The 27,792-nt window shown below is 50.9% G+C and overlaps 1 protein-coding gene across 1 annotated transcript in view; it reads right to left on the reverse strand.

The window, feature by feature from the left end:
• Window positions 1–2,549: 2,549 nt before the first annotated feature.
• ANTXR1 (ANTXR cell adhesion molecule 1) overlaps window positions 2,550–27,792 on the reverse strand; it is a 107,559-nt gene continuing 82,316 nt past the window's right edge. Inside the window, exons 17-18 of the mRNA XM_032712459.1 lie at window positions 27,609–27,689; window positions 2,550–5,959 (exon numbers count right to left, since the gene is read on the reverse strand). Of these exons, the coding sequence (XP_032568350.1) occupies window positions 5,687–5,959; window positions 27,609–27,689 (354 nt within the window). The 3' untranslated portion in view covers window positions 2,550–5,686. The remainder of the gene's footprint in view (window positions 5,960–27,608; window positions 27,690–27,792) is intronic.

Here is a 27,792-nt window from a genome sequence, read left to right on the forward strand (position 1 = left end):
CCTCCTCCTCTTCCTCGCTCCACAGAAGAGCTGGTGCCCGAGGCACTGTGCCACCACCCCCGGGCCCCTCACACAGACACAGAGCCCCCAAAACCTCTGACACAGACACGGAGCCCCCAAAACCACTCACACAGACACAGAGCCCCCAAAATCTCCCTCACACAGACAGAGCCCCCCAAAACCACTGACACAGACATAGAGCCCCCAAAACCACTGACACAGACACAGAGCCCCCCCAAACCCCCTCACCCACACACAGAGCCCCAAACCCCCTCACACAGAGCCCCCAAAAACTCCTCACACAGACACAGAGCCCCCCAACCCCCCAGGAGCCCGGACTGGGAGCCTGGCCCTGCTCCAGCTGGGAATCCTTGTGGGGCAGGTGAGAGTGAGCCCAGACTGGTGAGAGTGAGCCCAAACTGGTGAGAGTGAGCCCAAACTGGTGAGAGTGAGCCCAGACTGGTGTGGATCACCCAAGCCAGGTGAGGCCTCGTGTTCAGGGCTCCAGCTCAGCCGTGTCCCCCTTTGCTCTGGGACACCTTCACTCCCAAATAATGTCCTGTCTGGGGAACTTTACCCCATTCTTTGCCTGGTGCTGCAGCCTGGGCTGGATCAGCACAGAGGGGTCCCTGGGACAGGCCCAGGCTTTCCTGAGGCAGCTGATGGGAAGGCAAACCAACCTCCCTGGTCCCACTGCTTTCCTGTTTGTTTTTCCTCCATGTAGTGATGGGATTCCATTTGGACAATTCTGTGGAATTCCATGCCCTGACAGACCCAGGGCTGCCATTGAGGTGGGTTTGTTTGCATTGTCTCTCCTGAGCTCAGGTTTAACTTCCCCTGTGGTTTTTTTTCACCTGTCCCTTCTAAGCAAAGCAACTGATTTTGTTTGAGTCTTGGTTTAAAAAGCACCTTTTGTCCAGGTGAGAACAGGACCTGCTGAGCACTGTGACTTCCCTCTCTGCATTTACAAGTTTGGCTTAAATAAAACACAGTAAGAAAAATGCAGGCTGAGCCCAGATTTGCCAGGTTGGACGTGCTGAGGGAAGTGCCAGCTCTCCTTTCCAGAGGAAGGTAAAAGCCTGGGTGTGTGTGCTTGGCTGAAAGAGGGCAGGTGCTGAGGCTGAACTTCTTCATGCTCTGTTAATCTTTATGGAATAAACTATTCCAACCATAGCAAAACCCAGATGAGTTAGTAATAGTTAAGACTGGTTATTTCTGATGGCTGTGCTCTGTTCAAAGTGCCTCTGGGAAGGGCTCATGTGAAATGGGAGTTTGGGAGGCTCTGGGGACCAGGGGAGGAGGTGACAGTTTGGGCTGTGTCACATCCCAGTGAAAACAGGCTTTATGTCAGGCAGAAATGCTCTGGGAAGAAAATCACCAAGCTTGAGCTCCCCAGGATAACAAAAAGCCAGTTTTTGAGAAAACCTGTTGCCCAGGATTCTCCTGCTTCGTTTGCTTTCCCTCGGCAAGGAACTGCACAGAGCCCAGCCCAGACTGGTGTAGTTCTTTAATAGTAACATCAAGGGCAACAAGAGTAATGACTGAATTTAACACGACACATGCAACAAACAGAGGGAGTAAAACATCACTGGCTGAGCTGACAACATGGAATTCAACAGCACAACAGGGTCAATTCTGCTTCTTCCCTGCATCAGCACCACACACAGGTCAACATCCCTGACTGGTTACCCCAAGTCTTGCCAGAGCCCTCAGAAGCCAGACACCTCCCTTCCCCAAAATACACAGTGCAGAAGATGCCTGCACACACCAAGGACTAGGGAGGGAATTTGAGCGACCGCGAAGTTCGTGTGGGTGAGCACTTCAAAGTGCAGCCAGCAACAATCTGTGACATTCTGGCAATTAAAATAAAACATAATCTGCCTCTTTGTCAAATACAGCTGCTCAGTCCTTTGAGGCTGCGAGGCATTGAGTTTTGAATGAATGAGAAACACAGGGAGGAATTGAAGTGACCTGTTCAGAGCAAACCAAACGACTGATTATTGGTTTGGTGCCATCAGACACCTTTTACTGCTGTTCAGACCAGCCCAGACTGGAGCAACTGGTAACCAGTGAGACCTGCTGGGGTCTCTGAGATGGCAGAGCAGCTGCAGCATCACTCAGGTCCTTTTGCTCTGGAATGAATGCTTCCTTGGGAGTTGGCTGGTGTGGACTGACGGCAACACAACGTGTTCCAGGACAGGTTTATAGACACAGAGTACGTAGGGCACCACATGGCAGGGCACGGTGCTCCAGCATCCACCCTCATTTACACAGCATTAATTGGCAGTGCGAGTTGAGTTTATTTCAGGACCAAGTTTTCACCCTTGATGGCCTTACATTAAGTTCCTAAGTCAATCTTTAGGACCTGGCGCAAAGGGAGCACAGATTTTAAAGGCACGTGTGGTACTTTTGGGAGCCATTTCTGCACCCAGATGTAGGTTGATCCTAAATCACAGAATCACAGAATGGTTTGGGTTGGAAGGGACTGTAAAGCCCATCCAGTGCCATCCCTGCCATGGGCAGGGACACCTTCCACTAGCCCAGGTTGCTCCAACCTGGCCTTGGACACTTCCAGAGATGGGGCAGCCACAGCTTCTCTGGGAATTCCATCCCAGCCCCTCACCACCCTCACAGGGAGGAATTCTTTCCTAAATACAAATCAAGTACAAAATTCACCACCAAACATGCTCTCAGTTTTTCTGAGAACATTAGGAAGTGTCTCCAAAGCCAACCCACTGCAGATTGGGAGTGCTTGGCTTTGTCTCCCCATTGTGCTCCGGCCGGATCCCACCCCAGATCGACCCCTTTGCCAATGGAGCAAGGGGGTGTGTGGCCTGGAGCTGCAGTGCCTCAATTAATGCCATGTAAAACAGGTGTTCGTCACTACAGGAAATATTTGTACATTTATAAGACAAAGCATCGTAAAGAAAAAATACAACAAGCACAGCTTGATACAATAACATGCCATGAAATGTCATTGGCTTTAGAATAATTTACTACAACTTGAAAAATGTTCTTTTATCCACAAGGGATAGGAAATGCTTCCATCTAACATATGGTAAGCATGCAGCAACAATATGTACAACAAAAAATTTGGAGCTTGTTTTTCATTCACGAACTGGATGATTGCATAGGGGGTATTTGAAAATCAGGGTTTTTCTAGCCTAGGCTTGATCTAGGCTTTATTTTGCTTCTTTAAATCCATAGGGTTTTTTTCCCTTACTTTTGGGAGAATGAATATTTCTATATACATCTGCAAGAAGTCATGGAGAATACACTGCTTTTATTTTTCCTCCAGCAGTAGGTTTACTGGTTAATTAACCAATTAACTAATTTATTGGTTAATTGACACTTAAAAAATAAAATTCCCAATGCCATATTGAAAATCAACTTCCTTTCCACCCTTTTTGGAATACTGAGGATCTGTTAGGGCCATATCTATTGATCCTGTATTACACCATTCCCAGTTTTTACACCTTCCATCATGAAACCAAACCAAACAGCTCTTTTTCTAACCAGATCCCGTCCATCCCACGAGGGAATCCAACCAAACTTGTGTCAGGGTGTTAAAGCTTCTCCCTCCCACCTGCCAACCATGAAGTCGTCCTGTGGAACCAACCACGGCCTGGAGCTGATAAACCTGAAGGGGTGAGCAGCAGAACTGGTGGTTTTGCTCCCAGCTGGGCACTGCTCCGTGCTGCCTGCAGCCAGAGCAGTGTGGGGGGAGCTGAGGAGCCTTTGGGAAGGACAGGCAGCCCTGGCTGGGGGCTGGATCCTGGGGTCCATCGTGACGGGTGTTCATCTCACCTAAGACCTGACCCTGACCCTGGGGAGGGTGAAGCTGGTGTGTGACAGTGACCCAGAGCCTCGTGCTGAGGGCTCCCTCCTGTCCCCACCCAAAGGGGCCCAGGGCAATTCTCCACTGAGTCTCTTTCCTCTCCTCCCTTTCCTCCTTGAGTAATTTTTTTTTCTTTTTCCTTTTTTTCTCTTGTTTTGCTAGAAAAAGCTAGAATTAATATATCCAACAGCACTGAAGGAAGTACTTGGCAAAGCATTTCTTTATCTGGTAAAAAACGAGGTGACAACCCTTCGCTATCCACAGAACTGCAGCTACAAAGATGGTTCATCTCTTATGACTTTGAGACAGAGCTTTGTGAGAACTGATCCCGACAGGAACCCAGGGAGCCAGAGGTTTGGCTGGAATGCTGAGTGGTCCCAACCGTCTCTGGCTCTGGGATGCAAAGGCAGGTGCTCAGGTTTGCTGTAGGATACAGGTGTGCATGAGTGATGCAGAGGGATGTGGTGGGGGTCCTGTGGAGGTGAGGAGAAAGCAGGAGAAATGCAGCCAGTGCATTCCTTGGCAGACTCCAGATTCCCATCTGGAGAGTCCCGTGGGTTGAGTTTTGCCTTAGTCAACAACTGCTAATGGGAGTGATGCTGTGGAGAGCTGACAGGAGTGAGTAAGCACACTGGCTCTTCTTCACTCCCAGTTTGGGAGGCATCTGCTACTTATTTAGAAAAGGAAAGGAAAACACAAAAATCCACGTGAAAACATTTCTGGGGTAAAAGAACAGGATTTACAGAAACAGGAAGGCATCAGTGGTGACCATTTCAAACTGTCAGGAACAAGGAGCCCAAGCAGACTGGATTTGGAGACCTTGATGCACCAAACCTCTGGTTTGTATTCAGAATGTTCTCCTTTAAAGTGGAAACATTAAATTACACTTCAGAACTGTGGAGTGATTGACTGGATGCACATAATTGTCTAAACTGAACACAAAGGTTCTCCTGCCAACCTTACCTTTCCCAGATTCCTCAACGTTTGCCACCTCCTCTGTCCCACTGGCAGCACTGCAGGCTGCCCTGTCCCCAGTTGTTGGTGTCCTCAGGGATGGGGTCACAGCCTCGTGACGCCCTGACTGCTTTATCTTCCCATGTAATTAATTTTCCTTGTTACACTCCATTTTCATCCACCTGCACTTCCACATACCAACATCCTCGGATCCACACCCCAGAGACCTACCCCTTCTCCTTTCCAGACCCTCTGAGATGCCAACACCTTCCCATCTCCAGCTCCTGGTCTGTGGGAACAGCTGCCTGTGAGTGATTCTCCCCACATTTAGAGGGTTCCTGTGCTGGCAGAGCTGCTGTTGTCACCGTTCCCTTGGCAGCTGGCACAGGAGGAGGAGGGGATCAGTGTCCTGCTACACATCCAACCTTGTCCCAGGACGTTTGTGCAGCTGTCTCCAGGTTGCTGGCTGGGATGTCTGCACTTGGAAGAGTCTTTTGCAGTCCTTCCCCGGGGAGAATTTCCTTTGTAAAGAGCTCATTCTAGTTATCCATTCCTTTTTTCCAGTGTGTCCTGGAATCACCATGATGGGGCACAGGGGGACCAGGAGTGGGGAGAGCCTTGCTGGAATGGAACTCAGGAGTTGTTTGTCCTGCTCCTGCAGCCTCTTGGCTTTTCTTGCTGCGATAGTTTGGTGGCACCAATGCACAAGGGAGTCAAAAAATAGGAGAAAACTAAAGGAGAAAGACGACTACGGAGTCACTGGTTCTGCTGTCACCCGTTCCAGGAAGGCTCCGGTTCCTCTGCCCCCTTCCCCCCAGGAGGGATGTGATACAGTACTGCTGGAAGAGCCTCTGGGACACTCGTGGAAGAGACGGGAGCAAGGCCGACCCCCCCCTAGACTGTGGGGCGAGGGGGGGGCCGGGAGGGAGGGGGTGCCCGGTTGGGGGGGGGGGCCTGGGGCGGGGGGGGCAGCGGGGGGAGGGTGGAGGATGGGGAGGGGGGGTGGGGGGTGGGGGAACTGGGCGGAGGGGGGGTGTAGATGGGGGCTGGGGGCGGGGGGGTGTAGATGGGGGCCGGGGGGGGAGCTGACGGGGGGTACGAGTTGTTGAGGGGGTACTTGGGGGGGGCCTCGGTGTTCTTCACTCTGGTGAAGTTGATGCAGCGGCCCTGGAACGAGAGAACGGGGAAAAGCAGAGTTACCACTGAGGCAACATCCCAGCTGAGCCACCAACTGTGCCCAAATCCACCCCAGTGCCAGTGCGCCGGGCACAACCCCGGCCCCCACTCCCTCCACGGGGCTGGGAGAGCAACTCCTGTGAGAGCAACGAGAGGGGACACCCCGACACAGCTCTGCCTGCGGAGCAGGAGGAAACCTCACCCTGTTCTCCAGCTCCAGGATCTTCCCAGCACAGCACGGGGCACTCCAGGTCCTGCTGACACTGCAGGAGTCTTTTCCACAGAATCAGGGAATGGTTTGGGTTGGAAGGACCTTAAAGCCCATCCAGTGCCACCCCCTGCCATGGGTAGGGACACCTTCCACTAGCCCAGGTTGCTCCAAGCCCTGTCCAACCTGGCCTTGGACATTTCCAGAGATGGGGCAGCCACAGCTTCTCTGGGCAACCTGTGCCAGGGCCTCCCCACCCTCTGAGTAAAGAAGTTTGCCTTAATATCCAATATAAACCTGCCCTCCATCAGTTGAATGCCATTCCCCCTTGTCCTTGTCCCCCATTCCAGAGCTGGCACTGGAGTCCGTGCACAGCCCATGGTCTGTCCCTGCAGCCACAGATGCCTCTTCCCACACCTCAGCCTTGAACTTCCAACAGTACAAAATCTGGGCTTTGCCCCTTTGGAGCCTCTCTCTCCTTCCCAGTTTTTGTGTCCCTTTCTACCATTTATCAACCAGGCAAAAGGGAAGGTTTGTTTAACAAAGACAGTTTCTTGCTCAGAATTTTTTCTGAAATGCATCCATTCCTCATCGGGATGTCTTGATACTCAAGTGCTTGTGAGAAGCCAATAAACTGCTTTTCTCACTCTTTGGTGCTAAGCTACAGTTTGTTGTACATTTTTAAACAAAACCTTTGCCCCCTGAGCTGTTATTTTTTTCTTTTTTTTCCTCCAAAATTCCACCTGCAAAAGATCCCACTGTAAATACTCGAATGTCAGAATCAGCACTATTGTATTATGGATTCATTCCTTTAGATATGAAATCATCCTAAAAGGCACCAGAGGATTTCTGCGTCCATTCTTTATTTTTTAGACTTGTGAACATGGGCTTATTTTCTGTTTTCCTCTTTCCTCTCCCAAAGTAAATGTTTTTCCTGGTGAAAAAATGCCAAAGGGAGCATTGAGCCCCTGCAGGCTGGAGTAGATTTGTTGGGGTAAAAACATCAGTCATTTAAATCCTTTCTCCAGCTCTGAATCTCCTCCCAGCCTGTGGACAAATGCTCTGCAGGAAGGGCCCGAAGTGAACAAGGGAGATGCTGGGAGAAGTGGTGCTGGGAGGATGTGAGAGGGGAGAGGGGAGCTGGCGTGGAAGGACTGACCCAGGGATGCACAGACAGGGTGACCCAGGGATGCACAGACAGGGATGCACAGACAGGGTGACACAAGGATGCACAGACAGGGATGCACAGACAGGGATGCACAGACAGGGATGCACAGACAGGGTGACACAAGGATGCACAGACAGGGTGACACAGGGATGCACAGACAGGGTGACACAGGGATGCACAGACAGGGATGCACAGACAGAGTGACCCAGAGATACACAGACAGGGTGACACAAGGATGCACAGACAGGGTGACACAGAGATGCACAGACAGGGTGACACAGAGATGCACAGACAGCTCCTCTCCAGGAGCTCTGCCAGCGGGATCTGTGCTCTGGGGATGTGGAGGAACATCTGCCTGAGCCCTCAGAGGGAAGGGAGTTCCCTGCCCAGCACTGGGGCTGGAGGAGCAGCCTCAGCCGAGCTCAGCCTGCCTGGGGCAAGCAGAGGTCCTTTAAGGGAGGCAGAGATTTCCCAGTGCCTTGAAGTGCATCAAGGTGACCCCCCCACCCCGGGCTGCTCCTCTGAGCCCTGCATTTCTGGCTGCAGGAACAGCCTCTGGTCCAACCAGGCTCTCCCTGAGGAACGGGGCTGGGGCAGAGCAGAGCCCCTGGGACGGTCAGAACACACCCCCGGTGATGCCCCTCCCTGAGGATCGAGGCTCAGGCTTGTCAGGTTTGTCCTGACAGCACGACACCGGGGAGGGACAGGGAGACCACGGCCCCCACACTGAGCCACCAATGCTGGCTGTGCAGTGGGGCTTGTTCTCCAGCCCTTGCATAGAACAAATGCCAACACCAAATGAAGTGCCAGAGGGAGCAGGAACGCTCCACACATCCTTCATCTCCAGGGCTGCCCAAACCAGGGCAGAGCACAGCCTGCAATGAGCACAGCCCAGAGCACCCCCGGGCCCATTTGCTCTCCCTGGGCTCCTATCTCTGCTTTAACGTTGTGTTAATGCACTTTGCTGAGATTTTAAGTAAATACCGTGGGCAGGCCTGCTGAGTGAGGCAAAGTCTGACCCCGACATAAAAAAACCCCATGAGAATGTTTTCCTTGTTCCAGTGCCACATCTCCTGCCATGCAACTTTAGTAATTTCAGACCATTTTTTGCACTAGTTTGTTTTCTTTATTTATGATGAGAATAAAATAAACCCGAACAAAAAGCAGCAGAAGTCAGAAATCGTGGCCAGAGAACAAAAAGTTGCAGTTGTTTTTGTATGGAGAGATGCTCTGTCTGGATGCTCTGGGAGTGAGGTTATGGAGCTGCTGGTCCAAATGGGACTGAGCACCGCCCTGAGAGCATTGAGGAGGATGCAGAGAGGCTCAGAAACCTTTGGATTTGGGGCTGGGGCAGGGCTTGAGGACTACAAGCCATTTCATGCTTAAGGCACAGTTCGGAAGGGTAAAGGAGCACATCCTGTGCATCCTGGACACTGGCAAAGATTTGATTTGTTATTGGTGAGAACGGGCTGGGACAGCTCAGCAGTGCCATTATCAGACAAAAGAGGCTCCCAAGTCACACCAACTGTCCCTGCACTGTGTTTGCATCAGTCCTTCCAGTCAGCTATGACCCAGAGAGCCCCTGCTCATGAGCTACTGCAGATATCCACGATCAGAGACGACTCCTTCTCCAGGAATAGGGTTGCTTTGCAACGACAGAGCTCTTTTGTCCACTGTGATTAATTCTCCTGTGTCCTTGCTAACCCTCAGACACGGCCTGTCACATGCTGCTCTGGGCAAGCAGCTGGGCTGGAGTCTGAGCACAGGCTGCTCCGATGCAGGGCAGAGACAGCACAGGGGCACAGACATGAGAGCCAGACCTGACCCAGTCAGCTCAGGTTCAGACTTTCTCTCACTCAGCAGGCCTGTCCCAGGCTATTTACTTAAAATCTCAGCACGGAGCATCACCTCCCTCTGCCCCCTGCCCTGTGCTTTAAGCTGGTCTCACGCCAGAGTTCAAACCTTCTCTCCCTAACACAGGGTGGATGTGCTTTTTCCCTCAGCTCCCACATGCCATTCCCTATCCCCTCCCATGTCCTTTGCTCCCAGCTCACTGTGCTGTCCTGCACTGACAGTGACCTGTCTGTCCTCCTGCCATGCAGTGGGACCTGCAGGGCACCCAGCACGTGTGGAGGGCAGGGACACAGGGCAGGCTCCCCCCTCCCTTGGAGAACTGCCAGACCGAGGGAGCTCTTGTGTTTCATCTCAACATTCCTTTCACCCAGATGGGGGACAATGCCAGAGAGAACTTTTCAGTTCAGATAGACTGAGATGGACTTTGGCAGCTCCACTGCCTCAGAGGAAATGGGGAAGCCAGCAGCTCCTCGGGGAGGAGAACTGTTAGACTGAATGACAAGGGGATGTCCAGGAAACAAATTACTGTGCCCTTGTACGAGGGGCAGCAAATGTTTTACTGGTGCCCTGGGTACAAATGCAAAGCAGGTCCAGGAGGTAGAGAGCTCCTTCAAGCAAAGAGCTGGATGCTAACCCCGTTGTACCTAGCAATATGATAACAAAAGGGCAGAGGTTGTGCCAGCAGAGTGTGAGACAAACAGTTTAACCCTCAAGCTCTAAAGGACTCAGCTCTCTCTGAAACACGTGTCCAGACATGTTTTCCCACCTGCACTTACCCAAAGGGGGGCCTGACTCACAGCTGGGCTCTGTGTATGAACTGCAGGAGGAAAATAAACCCTCAGCATCGCTGACCTGCTCCAGTCAGCACTGTTGGACCTGGAGAAGGGTCTGGATGAAGAGCAGGTTGGTTGACCGCTCACCCACCCACCCAAGGTCTTCCAGGGCTCCTCATTGCCAGCACAGTTCTGTTCATCCCACAGATAATAGAATTGGATGTGGCACTAAAAGACCCTCTAAATAAAGGGGCCCAAATGCCTTGTTCAGCCTTGAGGTCTGGATGCAAAACCAGTGGGAGTGTCTGAGGTACCACAGGTAAGAGGATGTCTCTACTGTCAGTGGGACAGGGACCACAGGGATCACAGGCTCACAGGGACCTTCCCAAAGCTGGGATTTTATGAGGGTCTCAGTGACCACCAGTTATCAGCCCCTCTTGGCTCCCCACCAAGGTGCATCACCTCATTTAGGTGTCCAAATTTAGATGGGGCAGATGTGGAAGATGGTGTCGGAATATCCAGGAGGCAGGAAATGAACCCATTTCCACTGAATGCTACTTTGCATCCTTCAACAGAAAGTCACTTTAAATCCCAGGAGAAAAGACTCCTTAACCAGGTTACACCAGAGCTTTGAGAATGAGGAGCCAATTCTGAGTCTTTCTAGCAGGGAGACAGAAGCCGGAGATCCAGGATGTATGAACGTAGGGAACAGGCTGGATATTGAAAGGCTGCTGTGTCCAACACCTTGGCTGAGTTTTATTTCCCTTTGTGCAGCCACAACCCCTCAGGGGGGAGAGTCACAGCTGTGCCTCAGAAGAGACAATTGAAGCAATATGGAGACATTATTAGATCTGAAATTTAGTGGAATCAGCAAAATCAGCAAGGGCAGTTCACTCTCACATTTTCTGTTGTTTTTCTAGAGAACAGCTCTGGGAGGCTCAGGAACAATCAATTCTGCTCTGAGTGGCCTCACTCTTGCACTTCCAACAGCTGAATTAGGGCTGGAGGTAGGAGCAGTGCCATGGACACTGGGAAATGGGGACTGTCTGTGTCCACAGACACCGAGCTGTGGGGACTGTGTGTGACCATGGACACTGCTGTGTGACCATGGACACTGAGCTGTGTGACCATGGACACTGATCTGTGTGACCACGGACACTGAGCTGTGTGACCATGGACACTCTGCTGTGTGACCATGGACACCGAGCTGTGTGACCATGGACACTGAGCTGTGTGTGACCATGGACACTCTGCTGTGTGACCATGGACACTCTGCTGTGTGACCATGGACACTGAGCTGTGTGTGACCATGGACACTCTGCTGTGTGACCATGGACACTCTGCTGTGTGACCATGGACACTGAGCTGTGTGTGACCATGGACACTCTGCTGTGTGACCATGGACACTGCTGTGTGTGACCATGGACACTGAGCTGTGTGACCATGGACACTCTGCTGTGTGACCATGGACACTCTGCTGTGTGACCATGGACACTGAGCTGTGTGTGACCATGGACACTCTGCTGTGTGACCATGGACACTCTGCTGTGTGACCATGGACACTGAGCTGTGTGACCATGGACACTGAGCTGTGTGTGACCATGGACACTCTGCTGTGTGACCATGGACACTCTGCTGTGTGACCATGGACACTGAGCTGTGTGTGACCATGGACACTCTGCTGTGTGACCATGGACACTGCTGTGTGTGACCATGGACACTGAGCTGTGTGTGACCATGGACACTCTGCTGTGTGACCATGGACACTCTGCTGTGTGACCATGGACACTGAGCTGTGTGTGACCATGGACACTCTGCTGTGTGACCATGGACACTGAGCTGTGTGACCATGGACACTGAGCTGTGTGTGACCATGGACACTCTGCTGTGTGACCATGGACACTGAGCTGTGTGTGACCATGGACACTCTGCTGTGTGACCATGGACACTCTGCTGTGTGACCATGGACACTGAGCTGTGTGTGACCATGGACACTCTGCTGTGTGACCATGGACACTGAGCTGTGTGACCATGGACACTGAGCTGTGTGTGACCATGGACACTCTGCTGTGTGACCATGGACACTGAGCTGTGTGTGACCATGGACACTGAGCTGTGTGTGACCATGGACACTCTGCTGTGTGACCATGGACACTGCTGTGTGTGACCATGGACACTGAGCTGTGTGTGACCATGGACACTGAGCTGTGTGTGACCATGGACACTGAGCTGTGTGACCATGGACACTGAGCTGTGTGTGACCATGGACACTGAGCTGTGTGACCATGGACACTGAGCTGTGTGTGACCATGGACACTGAGCTGTGTGACCATGGACACTGAGCTGTGTGTGACCATGGACACTGAGCTGTGTGACCATGGACACTCTGCTGTGTGACCATGGACACTCTGCTGTGTGACCATGGACACTGAGCTGTGTGTGACCATGGACACTGAGCTGTGTGACCATGGACACTGAGCTGTGTGTGACCATGGACACTGAGCTGTGTGACCATGGACACTGAGCTGTGTGTGACCATGGACACTGAGCTGTGTGACCATGGACACTGAGCTGTGTGACCATGGACACTCTGCCATGGGGGCTGTGTGTGGACACTGGCTGTGAGTGGACACTGGACCATGGGGGCTGTGTCTCCTCTGTCTCCTGTGTCTTCCCTGCCTCTGGTGTCTCCTCTGCCCACGGTCCCTGTCCTGGGAGTGCCCCAGGGTTGCACACTTGATCCCAGCCTTTCCCTTTGTCCTTCCCATCTGGCTGAGGAGCACTGCCAGGGCTGGCAGGGCTGGGTGGGCAGTGGGGCTCTGGGGACAGGAGCCTGCAGGAGCTGCAGCTCAGGGTGGTGGTGGCTGTTCAGGAGAGCAGCTGGAGCCTTTGTGCCCGGCAGGATCTGGGGGCAGAGGTGCTCAGAGCAGCAGGTGCCTCAGCCAAGCTGTGGCATTTCCTGGGAACTCCATGGCCTCGTCCAAGCCACTTCCCACCCCCTCCTGCCTCTCTTTCTGCTTTTGACCAAGTCTGCAAGCTGTCAGGGAGCTGGACTGTCACTGACAGCACCACACTGGGACCTGCACAGACACTGCCTGGGGTTCAGTGTGCTGAATCCACCCTCGGGAAGGATGGCCCCTTCTCCTGGCATGCTGCAGGATTCCTTTGCTCCCTGACCAGCCAGCCCTCTGGCCCCCGTCCCAGCAGGACTCAAACCAGGACGAGGCTTTTTCCTTTGTCCCATTCCAGCCCTGCTCTCCGTGGTTCCAGCTGTTCAGGAACAGGCTCACACATGGCACAGCAAAGAGGGAATTTAGGAAAGGGAAGTGGGTCCCAGAGTAGGGACATGCCCTCCACGGGACTCAGGAGCTCTCTCTTTAACAGACAAAGATGGAGCACATATTTCTGAAGCAAAGATGAAAAATGTTTCTGTTTTTTTTGGTTTCCTATCAAGCTGGAATTAATACCTGGAAAAATATCAACATTTTAAGATCATAAAACACTGGGACTGGCTTCTTTTGCCTGGTTTAAAGAGAGGCCCTGGAAAAGATACGATCCTTAATGTTATTTTGTATGGGTCAATAGTAATTCAGACTTTCCATAAACAATATCCTGGGTTACCCTGCTGTTATGAAAAGGAGGAGAGAGAATTAAAAAGAAATATAGAAATAAAGAGAAGAGAAAGAAGAAGGAAAAGAGAGAGAGAGAGGAAAAGGAAATTTAATAATCAGCCTGTGATTTGATATCTGATACTGACTCAAGCATTCACAAAAACTTGAGGAGATATGGCCAAACAAGTAACAGGCAACCATTAAATATATTAAATAAATGTGAGAGTTACACTAGTGCCTGCAAAGACATGATTTGCCAGACTGCAGCTACTACAAGGGCAAAGCACACCCATGATGGGAGAAACCAACACTCAGTTTTCGGAGGCAAATCCCCCTCCCAAGGATCCCAGGGATGGTTTGAACTCAGTCCAGGCATGAAACTCCCCCAGATGTGTGAGGTGAGGAGTGGGGAGAGGAGGAGGAACAGAGTGGGGAGTCCCAGAGGGTCTGAGAGCAGCTCTGAGCCCATGGGGAGGGGAGGCAGGGACTGTCTGTCTGTCTGTCTGTCTGTCTGTCTGCAGAGCCAACCAGCACAGGCAGCTTATGCTCCTCTCTTTTGGCTCCAGAAGGAACTGCCCAGAGCCAACATGGAGTGAATCCTCTCTTGGGAAAGTGGTCCTTGCACAGGGTACTTTGCAAACCTCCCACCCCAAATGCATCCCTTTGTGCCTGGACAAAGGTGACACTGGGGAAAGAGGAGGGTGAGAATAACCCTGAGGATAATCCATATCTGCTTCCCCCCAGCATTCTGTCACTGGGATCAGCACTGGTGGGGCAGCTCAGGGGTCTCCAGGTGGTTTTGCTGCTCCAAACCCCTGTCAAGGTAACCCCAGATTCCCAGGCAGCTTCTATGACATGGTAAGATTCTGTGAGCTGGAAATAAAGCTGAGCTGGCAGCCTGCTGCCTCTTAAATCACACAAGGAGGTCTGGAGACAGTTTTAGGAAATTGTTAACTCGCTCCTGGGCTTTGTTAGGCAGCCCCTTGGTGAGCTCAGCCTGTGTGGAGTGTGCCTGGCTCTGCCAGGAATCGCTGCCTCCCGCAGCAAGGGGCTCATTCCCCGGCCACCTTTGGGTCTCTGAGTCACCAACCAGCCATTCAAACTGTCTCATTTCATGATAAAATGTACAATAAACCATCACTGCAACTAAACCAGGCCCATCTGCATCTCATTACTAAAGCCAGAGCCTAGAGCTCAGCCTTGCTCACAAAACCTGCCTTCCGAAGGTATTCCTGCCACCTTGGTCACTCCATAAATAATAAATTGGAGACTTGAGCTATTTTCTCCCAAACTAAGAGGAAGACTTCCACTGATAAGGTCATCACCCCAGAGGGGTTCTAATAACCTGGTCTCTCATTGCAGAGGCAGCACTGAGAATGGTGGGTGTTCTGGTTTATCCCAAAAGAGTCTGTGAAAAGCACTGCAGTGTGGGAACATCTGGAGCAGGATCCGGAGTTTTCTCTTGGGTCCCAGTACCAGAAAAGCAGAGTTTTCTGTTGGGTGTAGCCATGCTAGATTTGACTTTCTAACTCCCAGGAACAGAGAGGTACAAAATGGTGTTTTCTGCTGAAGCCAGTGAGGAGGTTTGGGGATTTACCCTAAATGGGAAAGATAAACTTACAAAGAGTAGTGACAAGTAACCTTACACATGGCCACTGAACTCCAGTGGTACCAGAGGCATTCCCACGCTGCAGACAAGCATCCTGCCTGCATTCAGCAGGAAAAAAGCAGCAGAAAACCCACTTTCCTTGATGCCTTGCTATGGTTTGGTCTATCCAGATGCTAAAGCAATGGTTTATATTTGTGTTTATACAACTCTGTTCTGTTCAAGCAACCCGAAAGCTGCACTCGTTGAATACAGGAAAGTAAACACAGTAAAGAACTGGAAATAATGAAGAGCTTACTTAGAGCACCAGTTCAGTCACACTGGCTGGTGACTAAAGCTCCCTATGCACATACCTGTGCACATCCACTGTGCACGTGGGGGCCCTCAGTGGTTCTGCCAATCCAATCTCCCGTTGAAACCCTACTCCTGATTTACTCATCCCTTCCCATCTGTGCCCGGCTCTCCAGACCTGCCACAACCCTGAAAACACCCCCTGCTCTGCCAGCTGGGGCTTGAGACCTCTGACCACACTGTGCAGGACTGCACCAGCTGGGGAACCTTGTGGGAAGGAAACAATCAGAGCAAACTCCTCCAAAAAAAGTGAAACAAGATGATACAACCAAATTGGAGCGTGGGAATGAGCTCAACAGTCTCCATGTCTGGCCCGTGCCAGAGCTGAGGAGTGTGGCTCCCAGAGATGAGGGGGCATGTGCACATCAGCCACAGCCCTGATTGCTTCTGCAGGAGCTGCTTTTGGCTCATCTGTGCTGTGGGATGGGTGTCATTTCCAGGAAGATCTGGTCATTCTTCCCGTTGTCTTTCTGGAAAGGGGGAGCTGGTCTTGGAGAAAGGCTGGGTGACACATCAAAGACACACCTCTGACCTTTCTTGTGGGGGTTGAATAACAAAACCTACTGAGTATGAGGAAAAGAGAGAAAAACTCAAGTGAAAAAGGAAACACATTCTTTTGGCAGCAATAACTGGAACAACTCATCAAGAGCAGTGGTAAACATCCCTCTGGAGAGGCAGAGAGAGCCTTGCAGCCTCCAGAAATCAGTGATCTGAGGAGGATCCTTCTGGCTCCAATTTATCTTTGGGCAAGGAAGACAGGGCATGACTCAGGCAAGGATCTTCCATGGTGTGAATGTGAGATGAACACAACTTGATGGCTGTTTTCACATTACCTGGCTCAGGACAATGACCCTGTGCAGGGCTAATGAAATGGGAATTACTGTTCACTGAAGCTTGTCCTACCAGTGCTTAGTGAGAAATAATTCCCATCCCTGCAATCCCTGTTTGCTGGATTTGCCTTGGATTCTGACATCAGTCCTAAAGGCACAACTTTGTGATTCTGTCTGGGGTAAGTGTTGCCCTGGATCAAGGTATGACTGGGATGCTCCCTTTAGGAGTTGGGTTCTCCCTGTCTCAGGAAGAGGTTGTCCAGCTCAAGGCCCAGCTTGGCTTTGCTCTCCCAGCCCAGAAAAGCCTGATGAGCAGATCTCCAGGCTTTTGGTTTTGGAGCTTTTAGTTCCAGGAAAAAGAGCTAATGTTTAGGTTAACTTTTCCATGGCTGTTAATGGAAAACCACACCACAATAGCGTGTGTGGAAAGGTTACGGTTTTGTTCTCAGGCTCCACAGAACCCCGTGAGCTGGGATGTCAGGATGGGTTAAACGGCAGCTCCTGGGCAGTGCCTGTGTGGCCTTGAGTCTGCAGGGGGAAGAATCATCAGGCAAGCAGTAACAAGGCAAAGCACAGGGGTGTGGGGTGACCTGGGGGTCTGCACGGCTGGATTTGTTCTCAGTCTGAAAAGGGACCATGTCTGGTGTCTAAAGCAGGGGATTTGAAACTCTATCTCCTGGTTTCTGTTCCTTGCTTCAGGAGGAGTTTTCTATTCACGACTCTGAAATCAGACAATTACTTTATTTCTGAATTTCCTCACCTCTAAAATAGGCTCCTAATTCAAAATAAGGGAGGACCCAGGGGAGTTTCCAGGGTGACAGATTTTGCTCCTGTGCTCTGTGATGTTCCTTGTTAATCAGTAATACCTGGCCATCCCCACATCACCCCTCACTGGGGCTACTCTCTAATAAAACACATTTCATGCCTTTCAGTGAACTCACTGGAGGTTTGTGTGGCAAGAGTTTGCTCCTCAGTATCCAATTATGAACAAACAGTTACAGCTTTGGGGATGTTTTCGTTGGATTGTGTGCTCCAGGCCCAGGCTACCTGCTACATTCCTTCTGGTCTTCTTCACACAGCTCTAACAATCCAGCCATGAGTTAAAACAGAATTCCTGTGTGCCAGCAGGACTTAACAGGCTTCACAGCTGCTGCTGAGCCTGCAAAGGGCTGAGTTTGCTGCAGGTCCCTCATGGTGACCAATCCTTGGTGTGACACTGAAATCTGTGGGCTCTGAGCTCCCCATGGCCTGGGAGTCCCTGGTGGGATGTGGCCCTGATGTCCCAGGGGTAGGTGCCTTCTGCTGGTGGGGACACACGGGAGGGGGGGGTTCCTCACTGCCACTCCTCACTGCCCTGTGGGACAGCCTGGGCTCTGCACATCCCTGGCCTCAGGCACCCACAGCAGGGACCTGCAGGTTCCGAGGGACACCGGGACAGCAGAGCTGGCAGGGAAGGAGAGCTGGAGCCCTGGGAGCACAGCAGAGCTCCAGGGAGCAGCACAGGGACAGCTGGAGCTGTGCTGCCACACAGGGGGCTGCTGCCCTACCCTACCCTGCACTGCTGTGTCTCTTCATGGCTCTTCCAGAATGCCAAGTACAAGTTTGGAATGTGTCTGTGTATGACCCAAGGGGGATCAGGAGGCTCTGCAGGTCCCAGGATTTACAGATGTGGAACACCAGGGATGGCTGACCAGGGAGATGCAGCTCCCACACCACCAACATGGTGCTTCAGCCTGTGACACACTGACACTGTCAGTGGGAGCCACTGTCCCATCCTGGACCCACCTGCCTTTGTCTGCACAGCTTTCATCCCAACAGTCTGACACTGCTCTTTTCACACTTGGTGCAGGATATTTGCCCAGGATCCTGCAGGTACTTCTTATTTTCACACCCAGAATGGGGGGCTGACTGGAGAAAGCCAAGGATTGAACTAAACTCTAGTTTAAGTCATGCCTTGGATTACAGGTCAAGCATCTGCTGCTGGTGCCTTGGTTTGTGGGTGGGTTTGTGTGCCTGGCAAGTCCCTGAGGGCCCCTGGTTGCTGATGTAAAACCCAGGGTTCCCCTCACAACCTCTCAGAGCAGATGGACCCAGACACAGTCCAAGTTTTTCAGCTGGGGCTGCTTATTATTTTCAGGAATTCATTGCAATCCCACAGGAAACAATGACCTGGCTTTCCCATAAGGATAAGGAGAGCAAGTCCAGCCCGCTGCTGGAAGCTGCAGGAGGGGAACACAACACCAATGCAGCATCAACATTCACTCAGCAAGAAACAGGCACGGGAGAGATGGGTTTCCTGGACATCTGTCACAAGGTGATTCTCTCTGCAACTCTCTGAATTCTGAGAGAACCTAAACACCTACTGCAGTGTTTCCTGTGAGAATTCACATACCTGGACACTTTTCTGCATCTGGTCTCCTGGGTCGTGCAATTCCACCCCCACAGCACAGAATTACCTCCAGGAAGGGTTTTACTCCAACAGTTATTTCATTTACCCACAGCTGCAGAACTACTCACTCCACACAGAGGAAAGTCTGAACGAGGGTGTTCCACTGGCTTGTTTTGCTCTTTAAAACAAAGGAGGAACCCCTCTTCTTTCTCAGCTCATTACACCAAAGGCTGCCCTTTCCATGAGCCCCCCACAGGAACATCCCCTGAGCAGAGCCTGCCCAGCCCTCACTGCTCTGGAAACCTCAAGTCAACATTACACAGGCTCATTTTTGCCTCAGTTCAAATCATCCTTTGCTGTAAAGCTCAGCTTGTAAAACTCCTTGTGAGGGTTTCAGTGCTGCACTAAAATCTGGACAAGTCCTGTTTTATACAGATTCTCAGAGGAGCAAAGTGCCTGGGGCTGAGGAGGGTGGGAGGGGAAGAGGAACCAGCCTGGAAACACAAGCACCTGCCTGTGTATCAAGAGGGGAGGTGGCACTGAGTTAGATGGACAAACCCCCACCACCATCTATGTGCTTGCACCAAGACTTCTTGTACCAAGACCTCTGGCAAACAAAAATATATCCTGCAAGTTTTGCCCAGTTAGACATCCCTGAAGGTCTCATCCCCTGTCCCCCTGGTCCAGAAGAGCACTGCTCTGACCCTGCAAGGCTTTGGTACTCCCCCTCCCACAGCCCAATCTGCAGAGGCAGTGCCTGCTCGAGGCTCTGACTCACATAAACACACATAATTCATTTTGGGCTGGAACTCTACACCGCTGATCCAGGGAGCCATGCAATGGGTTGGCTTGGAAGGGACTTTAAAGCCCATCCAGTGCCACCCCGTGCCATGGGCGGGGACACTTTCCACTAGATAACAGGTTTCTCCAACCTGTCCTTGGACCCTTGCAGGGATGGGGCAGCCACAGTTTCTCTGGGAATTCCATCCCAGCCCCTCCCCACTCTCACAGGGAGGAATTTCTTCTTTGGAAGCCGCATGGAAACTGTGCTGAGGGAGAATGAACTAGCAAGAAAAGCTGTTCCTTGTGGTTAAAGAGGATTTGAACTACATTAACAGAATATTCCAGCTGGTCTTGCAGATCCCCTGTTTAGTGTTCACAAGAATAAGTACCAGCACATTGTCCCAGTGTTTCTCTCTGTAATTCCCTGGACTTGCTCCTGCCCCTTTCCTTGGACGAGGCCGAGGTTCTGGCGTGATTTTACACCTGGACAGCCCCTGGCACGGTGGGTTTGGTTTAAGCTGATGCCTGGAGCACGTGATCACACCACTGTGATGATCAAGTGAGGTCCCAGGGGATGTGGCAGCACTGTCCCAGGCTTTCCAGCCTAGATTTAATTCCCTTCCATGTCAGCACTGTGTGGGATGTGAGAGACGACGAGTTATTTCCCAGCTCGGTCTGTGAAGTACCCAGCATTCTGCACCACACAGGGAAAGGCAGGGAAAGGACACTTGGTTTTCTGGGAGCTTGAATTTGCCAGAAATAAAGAATCATCCCCATTCCTCAGATGGTGCAGCAGCCAGTGCTGATCTCCTCTGTGAAACACCCAATTATGCAGCAGATTGAAGGTTATTAAAAGAAATAAGAAGGGACAGAGAAGAAGGAAATTTTACTGTCACATGGCGATGATTCAGGCTGGTTTTTTTTTGTCCTCTGCATACTTCAGACACAATAATGGTCACCCACTGAGCTGGGGATACTCAAAGGGCTGTCCCACCAATCTGCTGGAACAGGTCAGCTCCTGGCACTGGTGACAAAGGTGCCATGAGGACAGACTTGGCCAAGTGATTCAGGTCTAAAATGTACAGACCTGGACCTGCAGACCCTGAACCTCTGCCCCGTTACCATCACGTGAACCACAAGGTGCAAACCCTGCACACCCCTGGCTGCTGCTAATCCCTCACATGTACTGCTGAGACCCAGCCCTCGCTTTCCCAAACGCCTGGGGAAAGAAAATCCATGGGATCAGCTGCATCCAGAGGACAGGAAAAGCCTCTGAGGAATGGAAGGTGATTCAGTGGCTGGGCCAAGGTCACCCTGTGTGTCCGTGGCAGAGACTGGAGCGGCTCCAGGCCTTGACTCCCAGTTTAGCACCCAAAGCTCAGACCACACAAACCTCCAGCTCTTTTGGACATCTCAGATCTGGAATTACAATAGCAGGATGCAATTACCAGAGCTATCCATCTCCACGGTGCTTTTCTGCAGCGAAGGTTCACACAATTTGGCTGTAAATGTGTCTTATTTCATACTCTGACTGTTCTGTTTATATGAAGACCAATTTGTATGTCAGCACATGCACACACACATTCTTCCTTTCCCAGTAAAAGAACAACTGTGATTACTTTAATGGGCACATTTTCATGTATTTTGTGGCCTCGCCCTCTCATCACTACTCACCCCAATCTGTACCAGAGCCCTGTCACTGAGATTCATCACAGTATCAGTTTTACGTGATTACAACCATCCTAGTTCTGGAAAAAACCCCTCTCCCTGCACCTTCATTAATTTAGGTAGGATACATCTTTACACATAATGACACATGGGCTTGTTATACTTTTTCTCCATATTTATGCCTTTCTGTATCTATATTTATCTATACAAACACAAAATGAAAATGCAATTAACGTAATAAATTAAAATATAATTTGCCCTCTGATTGAAGAGTTCCTGGCCAAGTCTGAGCTTGAAACACATTTTAATAACCCCATAAATTCCTGACAGAACAATGTTTAACAAGGAAATGCAACTGACACTTCAAAGAGACAAGAATTGTCTGGGTCCTGTGAGCAATTTGCACAAATAAACATTCCTGTGCTCCACTGTAAAAATGATAAAGTTCCCTAAAAAATGTATATATTTTTACATCACCCCATCTGATGATGTTTCCAATATAAAAATAACCTCATTAATGCTGACAAGAATGCAAACCTAGTCTCTCGAAAATGTGAGAAGCCCACAGGAATCCCATGTGACTCTCCCTTCCTTGCCTTATTGGAACCATCTGTGTCTGTTGGTAACCTCAGACCATCTGTCCCCAGGTCTGTCTCCAAAAACTCAGAATTTCACCACCTTTTTATGCATCTCAGCCTTTCTGGGTGCACTTCAAAATGGGTCCTGAGCATCCCTCTCTTTTCCTTTGCTCCGGGATAAGAGGTGCCTTGTTAAAAGCCTCTGCAGAGCAGACCAAGGTTTGCTCCCCGTCTGCCCCCGCAGGGGCTGCAGTGTGACCATGGGCTCTCCAGCTGCTGGAGATTCCCAGGAGCTGTGGCTCAGACTGGTGTCATGCTCTGGACAGGGATGCCTTCCCTTCTGGTAGCTCTTGGAGAGGTCTCAGCTCTGTCTCCAGCACCATCCAGCCCTGCCCCAGCCCTCCCTGCTCACTGATCCCATCGCTGTGCCTGTCAAAGGAGGAAACGGCCCCACAGGGTCTCCACCTTCAGTCACAGGTCCAGGGCCTGAGCAGCCAAGGGGCAAAGACAAGGGACTGTCTGAGGTCACAGGGAGGAGGAGGACTGGAACCTCCAGTCCCCACATTATCCCCTGCAATGGATATAAACTGCAAATGTTCAGTGCCTGCCCCTGTGTCAGAGACTGAAATGGTTAATGACTTTTACAGGCTTTTGACTTGCATGATACCTCTGATGAGCAATTGGGCCCTTCCCTCCCTCCAGTGCTGAAGGTGTGAAATCCTGAAAAGGCAAGAAGCCCAGCTCGCAGGCCTTTGACTGTTGATACCTCTGCTGAGCAATCAGGCCCCTCCCTCCCTCTGCTAATTTGGAAAGGCGGGAACCAGGCAAGACACAAAAAAAAAACAGCACAGACCCGGGAGATGTTTGGAGGCTCGAGGCACAGCCCGTGACACTGACCATGGATATAACTCACAACTTCTTGGAGTGTGGGGGCTTCCTTCCTTCACCCCCAGCGGATCAAGGCCACCACTTCAGACATGGAAGCATCGTTGGACCACGTGGGCGGTGACTATATATAGATCTGTCCACCCTCAGCTCTTCTTTCTCTTACTTTCCCTTACTGTCATCCTGGGTTTTTTTTTTCTCTCCCCTATGCATTTTCTTCGCCCCCCAAAGGTTATCTCTGTATCACATTGTTGTATGACAGCACCCAAACTGCTAGCATGCCTGTTGATACAGAATTGTTAAAATAAACCTTGCCAGTATATGTTTTCAGACACCGATTATTTAGTGTCGTTTCACTTTAATCCACCCCAAGGGAATTATTGATAAAAACCTGAGTTACCCCCTCCCCCCCTTTTCCTGGGGCGGGTCGTAACACCCTGCAGCACTGTCTGGTTACAGACTGATGTGAATCTCAGGGCAGGGGACATCTTTCCTGACAAATCACAGATCCCTGGAAGCTGTGTGGGCTGCAGCAGATAAACAGCAACAATTATTCAGTGTGGGGTTTGAAGTGGAATCCGTGTTTCATTCTATGCAAGGAATCTTCTGAGCAGCTCAGCTCGTGTGCTGGCAGGGGATGCAGTCACCGATTATAGCGAGGGATTGCTTATATATGAAAATGATGTAACCCTGGGATTCAGTCCAGCTCCTTTCCAGGCTCCAAAGCAAACAGAGATGCCTTTCAGTTATTTTTCATCTGGCTTCACTTTTTTATCTTGATCAGTGGGTGAATTAAGGAGCCCATTCGACAACACTAAGTCTGAAATCTGCTTCCCTTTGTTCAGAAAAGAGAAGAGAAGGAAGGAGGTACAAACTGCTATCAAAACAACTCCTCCTTGTAGCTTTTAGGAATATCATATGGTCAAAGGCTCCTGTCTGCAAATTTCCAGCTCCTCTTCACTAGCCATAAAGTTTGCCTGCAAGGGTTTGGATGTTCATCCAGCCTGAGAATGCTCCATGCTGTGGGTGTTTGATCGGTGGCTCCATTTGAGGCTGCTGGTTCCTGGGGGATGCCTTGCTAATCCCTGGCTCTCTCATTCCCAGGGCATGTCCATGGCTGGCAGCATGTCCAGAGCTGGCAGTGTGGGCTGCTGGTTTCAGCTGAGTCTGAGGAGTTCGTTCAGTCTGTGTTGGGAATTCCCTGGAGCGGCCGCACGGTCGGACTGAAATGGGGCTGGTTTGGAACTGCCCTGGGAGACAAACCAGAGCCCAGCATTGCTGAGAGGAGCTGGGATGGCAGTGATGGGTGACCTGGGCCCTGCAGCACCCTGAGAGAGGAGAGCAGGCAGAAAAAGCTGGAAAACTGGAATTGCCCTGTCCTAGACCTCCAAGGGTTCTGTCCTCTGAGAGCAGCAGGGCTGGGTCTGCACTGGGCACCTGGGCTGGAGTTCAAACCATCTGTGCCTCCACTTTCAAACACACCACTGACTTGGACTGGTCAGAAGCAACTTCCATGGCCCCTTTGCTGCCAGGCTGGGGAGAGCATTCCTTTAGCTGTGCTTCCCAGCAGAACAGGATCAAACCCAAACCTGCCAATGGGCACTTCTGAGAGCCCACAGACACTGCTGAAGGTTTGGCAGCCTGGTGAGGACCAAGTCTGTCCTTGTTGTGCCCCTGATCCAACAGAGCTGTATAGAATCACATGGACAGGACACAGGAATTTATATCTGGGCTCACCACTGCCAAAATGACTTTGACAGCTCTACCCCTGGCAAACCCTGCACCAGGAGCAGAGGGATGGGAGAGCATCCAGGAGTCTGTGTGTGCATGTGCAGGGCTGCCTGGGTGTGACTGTCCTCCACATGCTGTCCCTCAACACCTCCTGCACCAGGAGCAACTGAACCTGTTGGATCCATCCTGTTGGCCCCAGTGCAGGTCAGGCTGGGGAGGTAACATGCCAGCTCTCCGAGCCTATGTCAGAACACACCTCCCCAGTACCTGTCACCATCACACACCCACCACTGGCTGCATCCCTGGGACCTGGCCAGGCCTATAAATAAATGTTCCTGCCAAGGAACCCAGTGCCTAGGTCACAGAACCATCACAAAAGGGGTCCTGACTTTGGAGAGCAAAGCTGTGGCTGTGAGGGCTGTTCCAAGCCAGAGAGATTCCAAGAACTATGTCCTGGGTTGGATGAAGGGAATGGTGGAGATGATACTAAACTTATATTATCAGACACCCACTGCAGAGGAAGGGTTGTGTTTATATGCAGTCCAGAGACCCTCTCACTGGGATTCTGGTGAAAGTCTCCCAAGTGATGGCAGGGATTGGATCCAAGCCCATCCAGCCCAGCCCTGACTTCCCAGGCAGGGAATTCTGGCCACACAGCTGTTTGCATGGAGAGAAATTTCCCATCATTGCAGTGCAACATTTGCTCCTTTTCTTTTGCAGCACTGCCCTACAGACACAGGTTTCATTTCAAAAAGGATTTGCTGCGGAATTGCTCCTTTCCTTGGTATTTTTATCTTGCTAGGAAGGCAGGCTGCTCTCCCTGCCTCAGGACTCTGCTCTGAGGGCACTGGCAGCTGCAGTCAGCACTGGCAGATGTTTCCATGCTGCCATTCCCATCAATTCAGCACTGACCTTCCCCCTGGATTTCCAGTCACACCAGAGCACTGATGTGTTTTATGAGATAATATTTGATGTTTGCTGACCTGGGAGAAGCCATGAGCCTTGAAACAGCCTGAATCCTGCAGCCTTTGTATCCTAAGATTGGACACACATTTAAATTTCTCTTAGAAGAACAGTAGCACAGAGGAGAACAGAAGGGGTTTGGCAGGGATCCAGCAGGGCTGAGAGTGTCCTTATTCCGTGAGGTGCAGATTTTGCAACTATTTTTGCAGCCTTTTGCTTTTCTTTTTGACTAATTTGGCTCCCAAAGCACAGTTGAGTTTCTGGCAGTTCAGTTTACAGCAGTATTGCCTCATCCATTCCTGGTCCCTGGCACAGAAGCCTCTAAATATTACAAAGCCAACCTTCCCGATGCCCAGTAAATTCACTTTCTACAGCTACAAAGAAGAAAGTGAGGCAGGACAGACTAAATCATCATTCAAATGATGGGAATGTCTATAGAAAGATGGGAGATGAGTCAGAAATGGCACAGCTGAACCCAGTGCTTGAAAGCTGGATGCTTCTCCTTAGTCTGAATCTGAAATAGGGAAACAAAACCCCCACATTTTTGCTGAATAAGAAAGTGGAAAACCCAACCTAATTCTGCCATTTCAGCTGTGTAAACTAATGAAAGTCACTGCAGAGTCTCACAGTGAGGTCTCATCCTGGTTTTGCCAGTGCTGGGGGGGGGTGACATCACCTGGAGTTATGTCACTGCTGCAGAGGGACAAACACAAAGTGCTCCCTTCAATCTGCAAGTGGTCTGTAACACGTGGCTGTTCAAAGCAGCCAAACACTCAGGCTCATGGAAGGAAAACAAATGTTCTAAGAGCAGTCTACCCTTACAGGAGAGTCTGGAAGTGCTTCACATCTACACAGGGAACTGCCCAAACACAGGAGTGAGCTGGAGAGAAACAGGTATTTCAGCAGCTCCAAGCCTGGGTGCATTTTCAGCCAGTTCCTCTTTCACACTAAATCACATTGTACCAGGTCAGAGATCCCTTAGAGCACAACTCACTCATAAAGGGCTTAATTTACTCTGAGGGTGGATCACGTAACACCTGTATGGGCTGATCCTGCTGGTGCTTGTTGTGACAGGACACAGGGACATGTCCAAGGGACATGTTACCGAAAAGAGACGGAGCCTCCTGGTAGCTGCATCAAGAGGAATTGCTGGGAACTGTTCCAGTGGATTCTCCCCAGTAGAAATGAAAGTGGCACCTGCCATACAAATAATTTTAGCTTGTTAAGTCAAAAAAATTATTCACAGGACAGGCTTTCTTCAGACCCTGATTTCTGAGGGACAGTTGCCAGGCACCAGCAATCTGTATGTTACCAGCTTTTCTCCCAGAAATCAGGATCAGTGAAGGCATTTCAGCAAATCTTCCACTGGAAGGAATAAAATATTAAATCTTCTAATTCACAATGGGTCACTGGGCCTGTATTCAACAAAACTCCTCACAGGGAGCCAAATGTTACAGACCTGTGATTCTCCACCAAAAAACTGTTTCCTGTACAGTTGAATTTCCTGAAGTCTTCACAATGTTGCAGATACACTTTGAGACAAATCTATTCCTGAAGCTACTCCAAGCTCTGTTGTTGATTTGTGTCAGAGGTGTGGAACCGACTGCATAAGACATTCATATAACTGACATTTTCCACCATGAGATGAATTTAATGAAGGAAAATCACAGACCATAGAATATCCTGAGTTGGAAGGGACCCACAAGGATCATTGATCCAACTCCTGGCCCTGCACAGACACCCCAACAATCCCACCCTGTCACTGAGAGCATTGTCCAAATCCTCCTGGAGCTCTGGCAGCCTTGGGGCTGTGCCCACTGCCCTGGGGAGCCTGGGCAGTGCCCAACCAGCCTCTGGGGGAAGAACCTTGTCCTGAGATCCAACCCGACCCTGCCCTGACAGCTTCACGCTGTTTCCTTGAGTCCTATCAACACATGTCAGAATATCCCTTCCTATTCATTAGAATTCCTTCTGTGGCTGACTGAGAGCAGCTCTGTGCCCCAGGGGCAGGACTGTGCTGGGCTCTTGGGTGGGTATTCCTGCCCCTGCCCCGGGACAGCTCATCCTGGCACCGCATCGGCCAAACCACACGAGCTGCAGCCACACACAATGCTGACAGACCTGACTGGTTGTTTCTGAGCTGGGCTCAGTGCCTGCCCTCAGTCCCATGTGCCAAGGCAGTCAGGAGCCTCAGAGGAATGTCCCTTCTCCCTGCTGTGAGGAGATGTTCTGAGCACAGTACCTTGTCTCCTGGCTGAGGGCGCATCACAGACACACGGTCGTATCCTTTCCGCAGCAAGACCCAGAGAGCGTCCAGCTTCCCCTGGAACCAAGAGAAACAGGGTGTTTGTTATGCTCTGTGCAAAGTGCAGGGCAGGGACAACACAGCTGGGACCCACACAGGGTTTACTCAGTCGTTTCCAGTG

Source organism: Chiroxiphia lanceolata, chromosome 28, assembly GCF_009829145.1.
Source record: "Chiroxiphia lanceolata isolate bChiLan1 chromosome 28, bChiLan1.pri, whole genome shotgun sequence".
Lineage (NCBI taxonomy): Eukaryota > Metazoa > Chordata > Aves > Passeriformes > Pipridae > Chiroxiphia > Chiroxiphia lanceolata.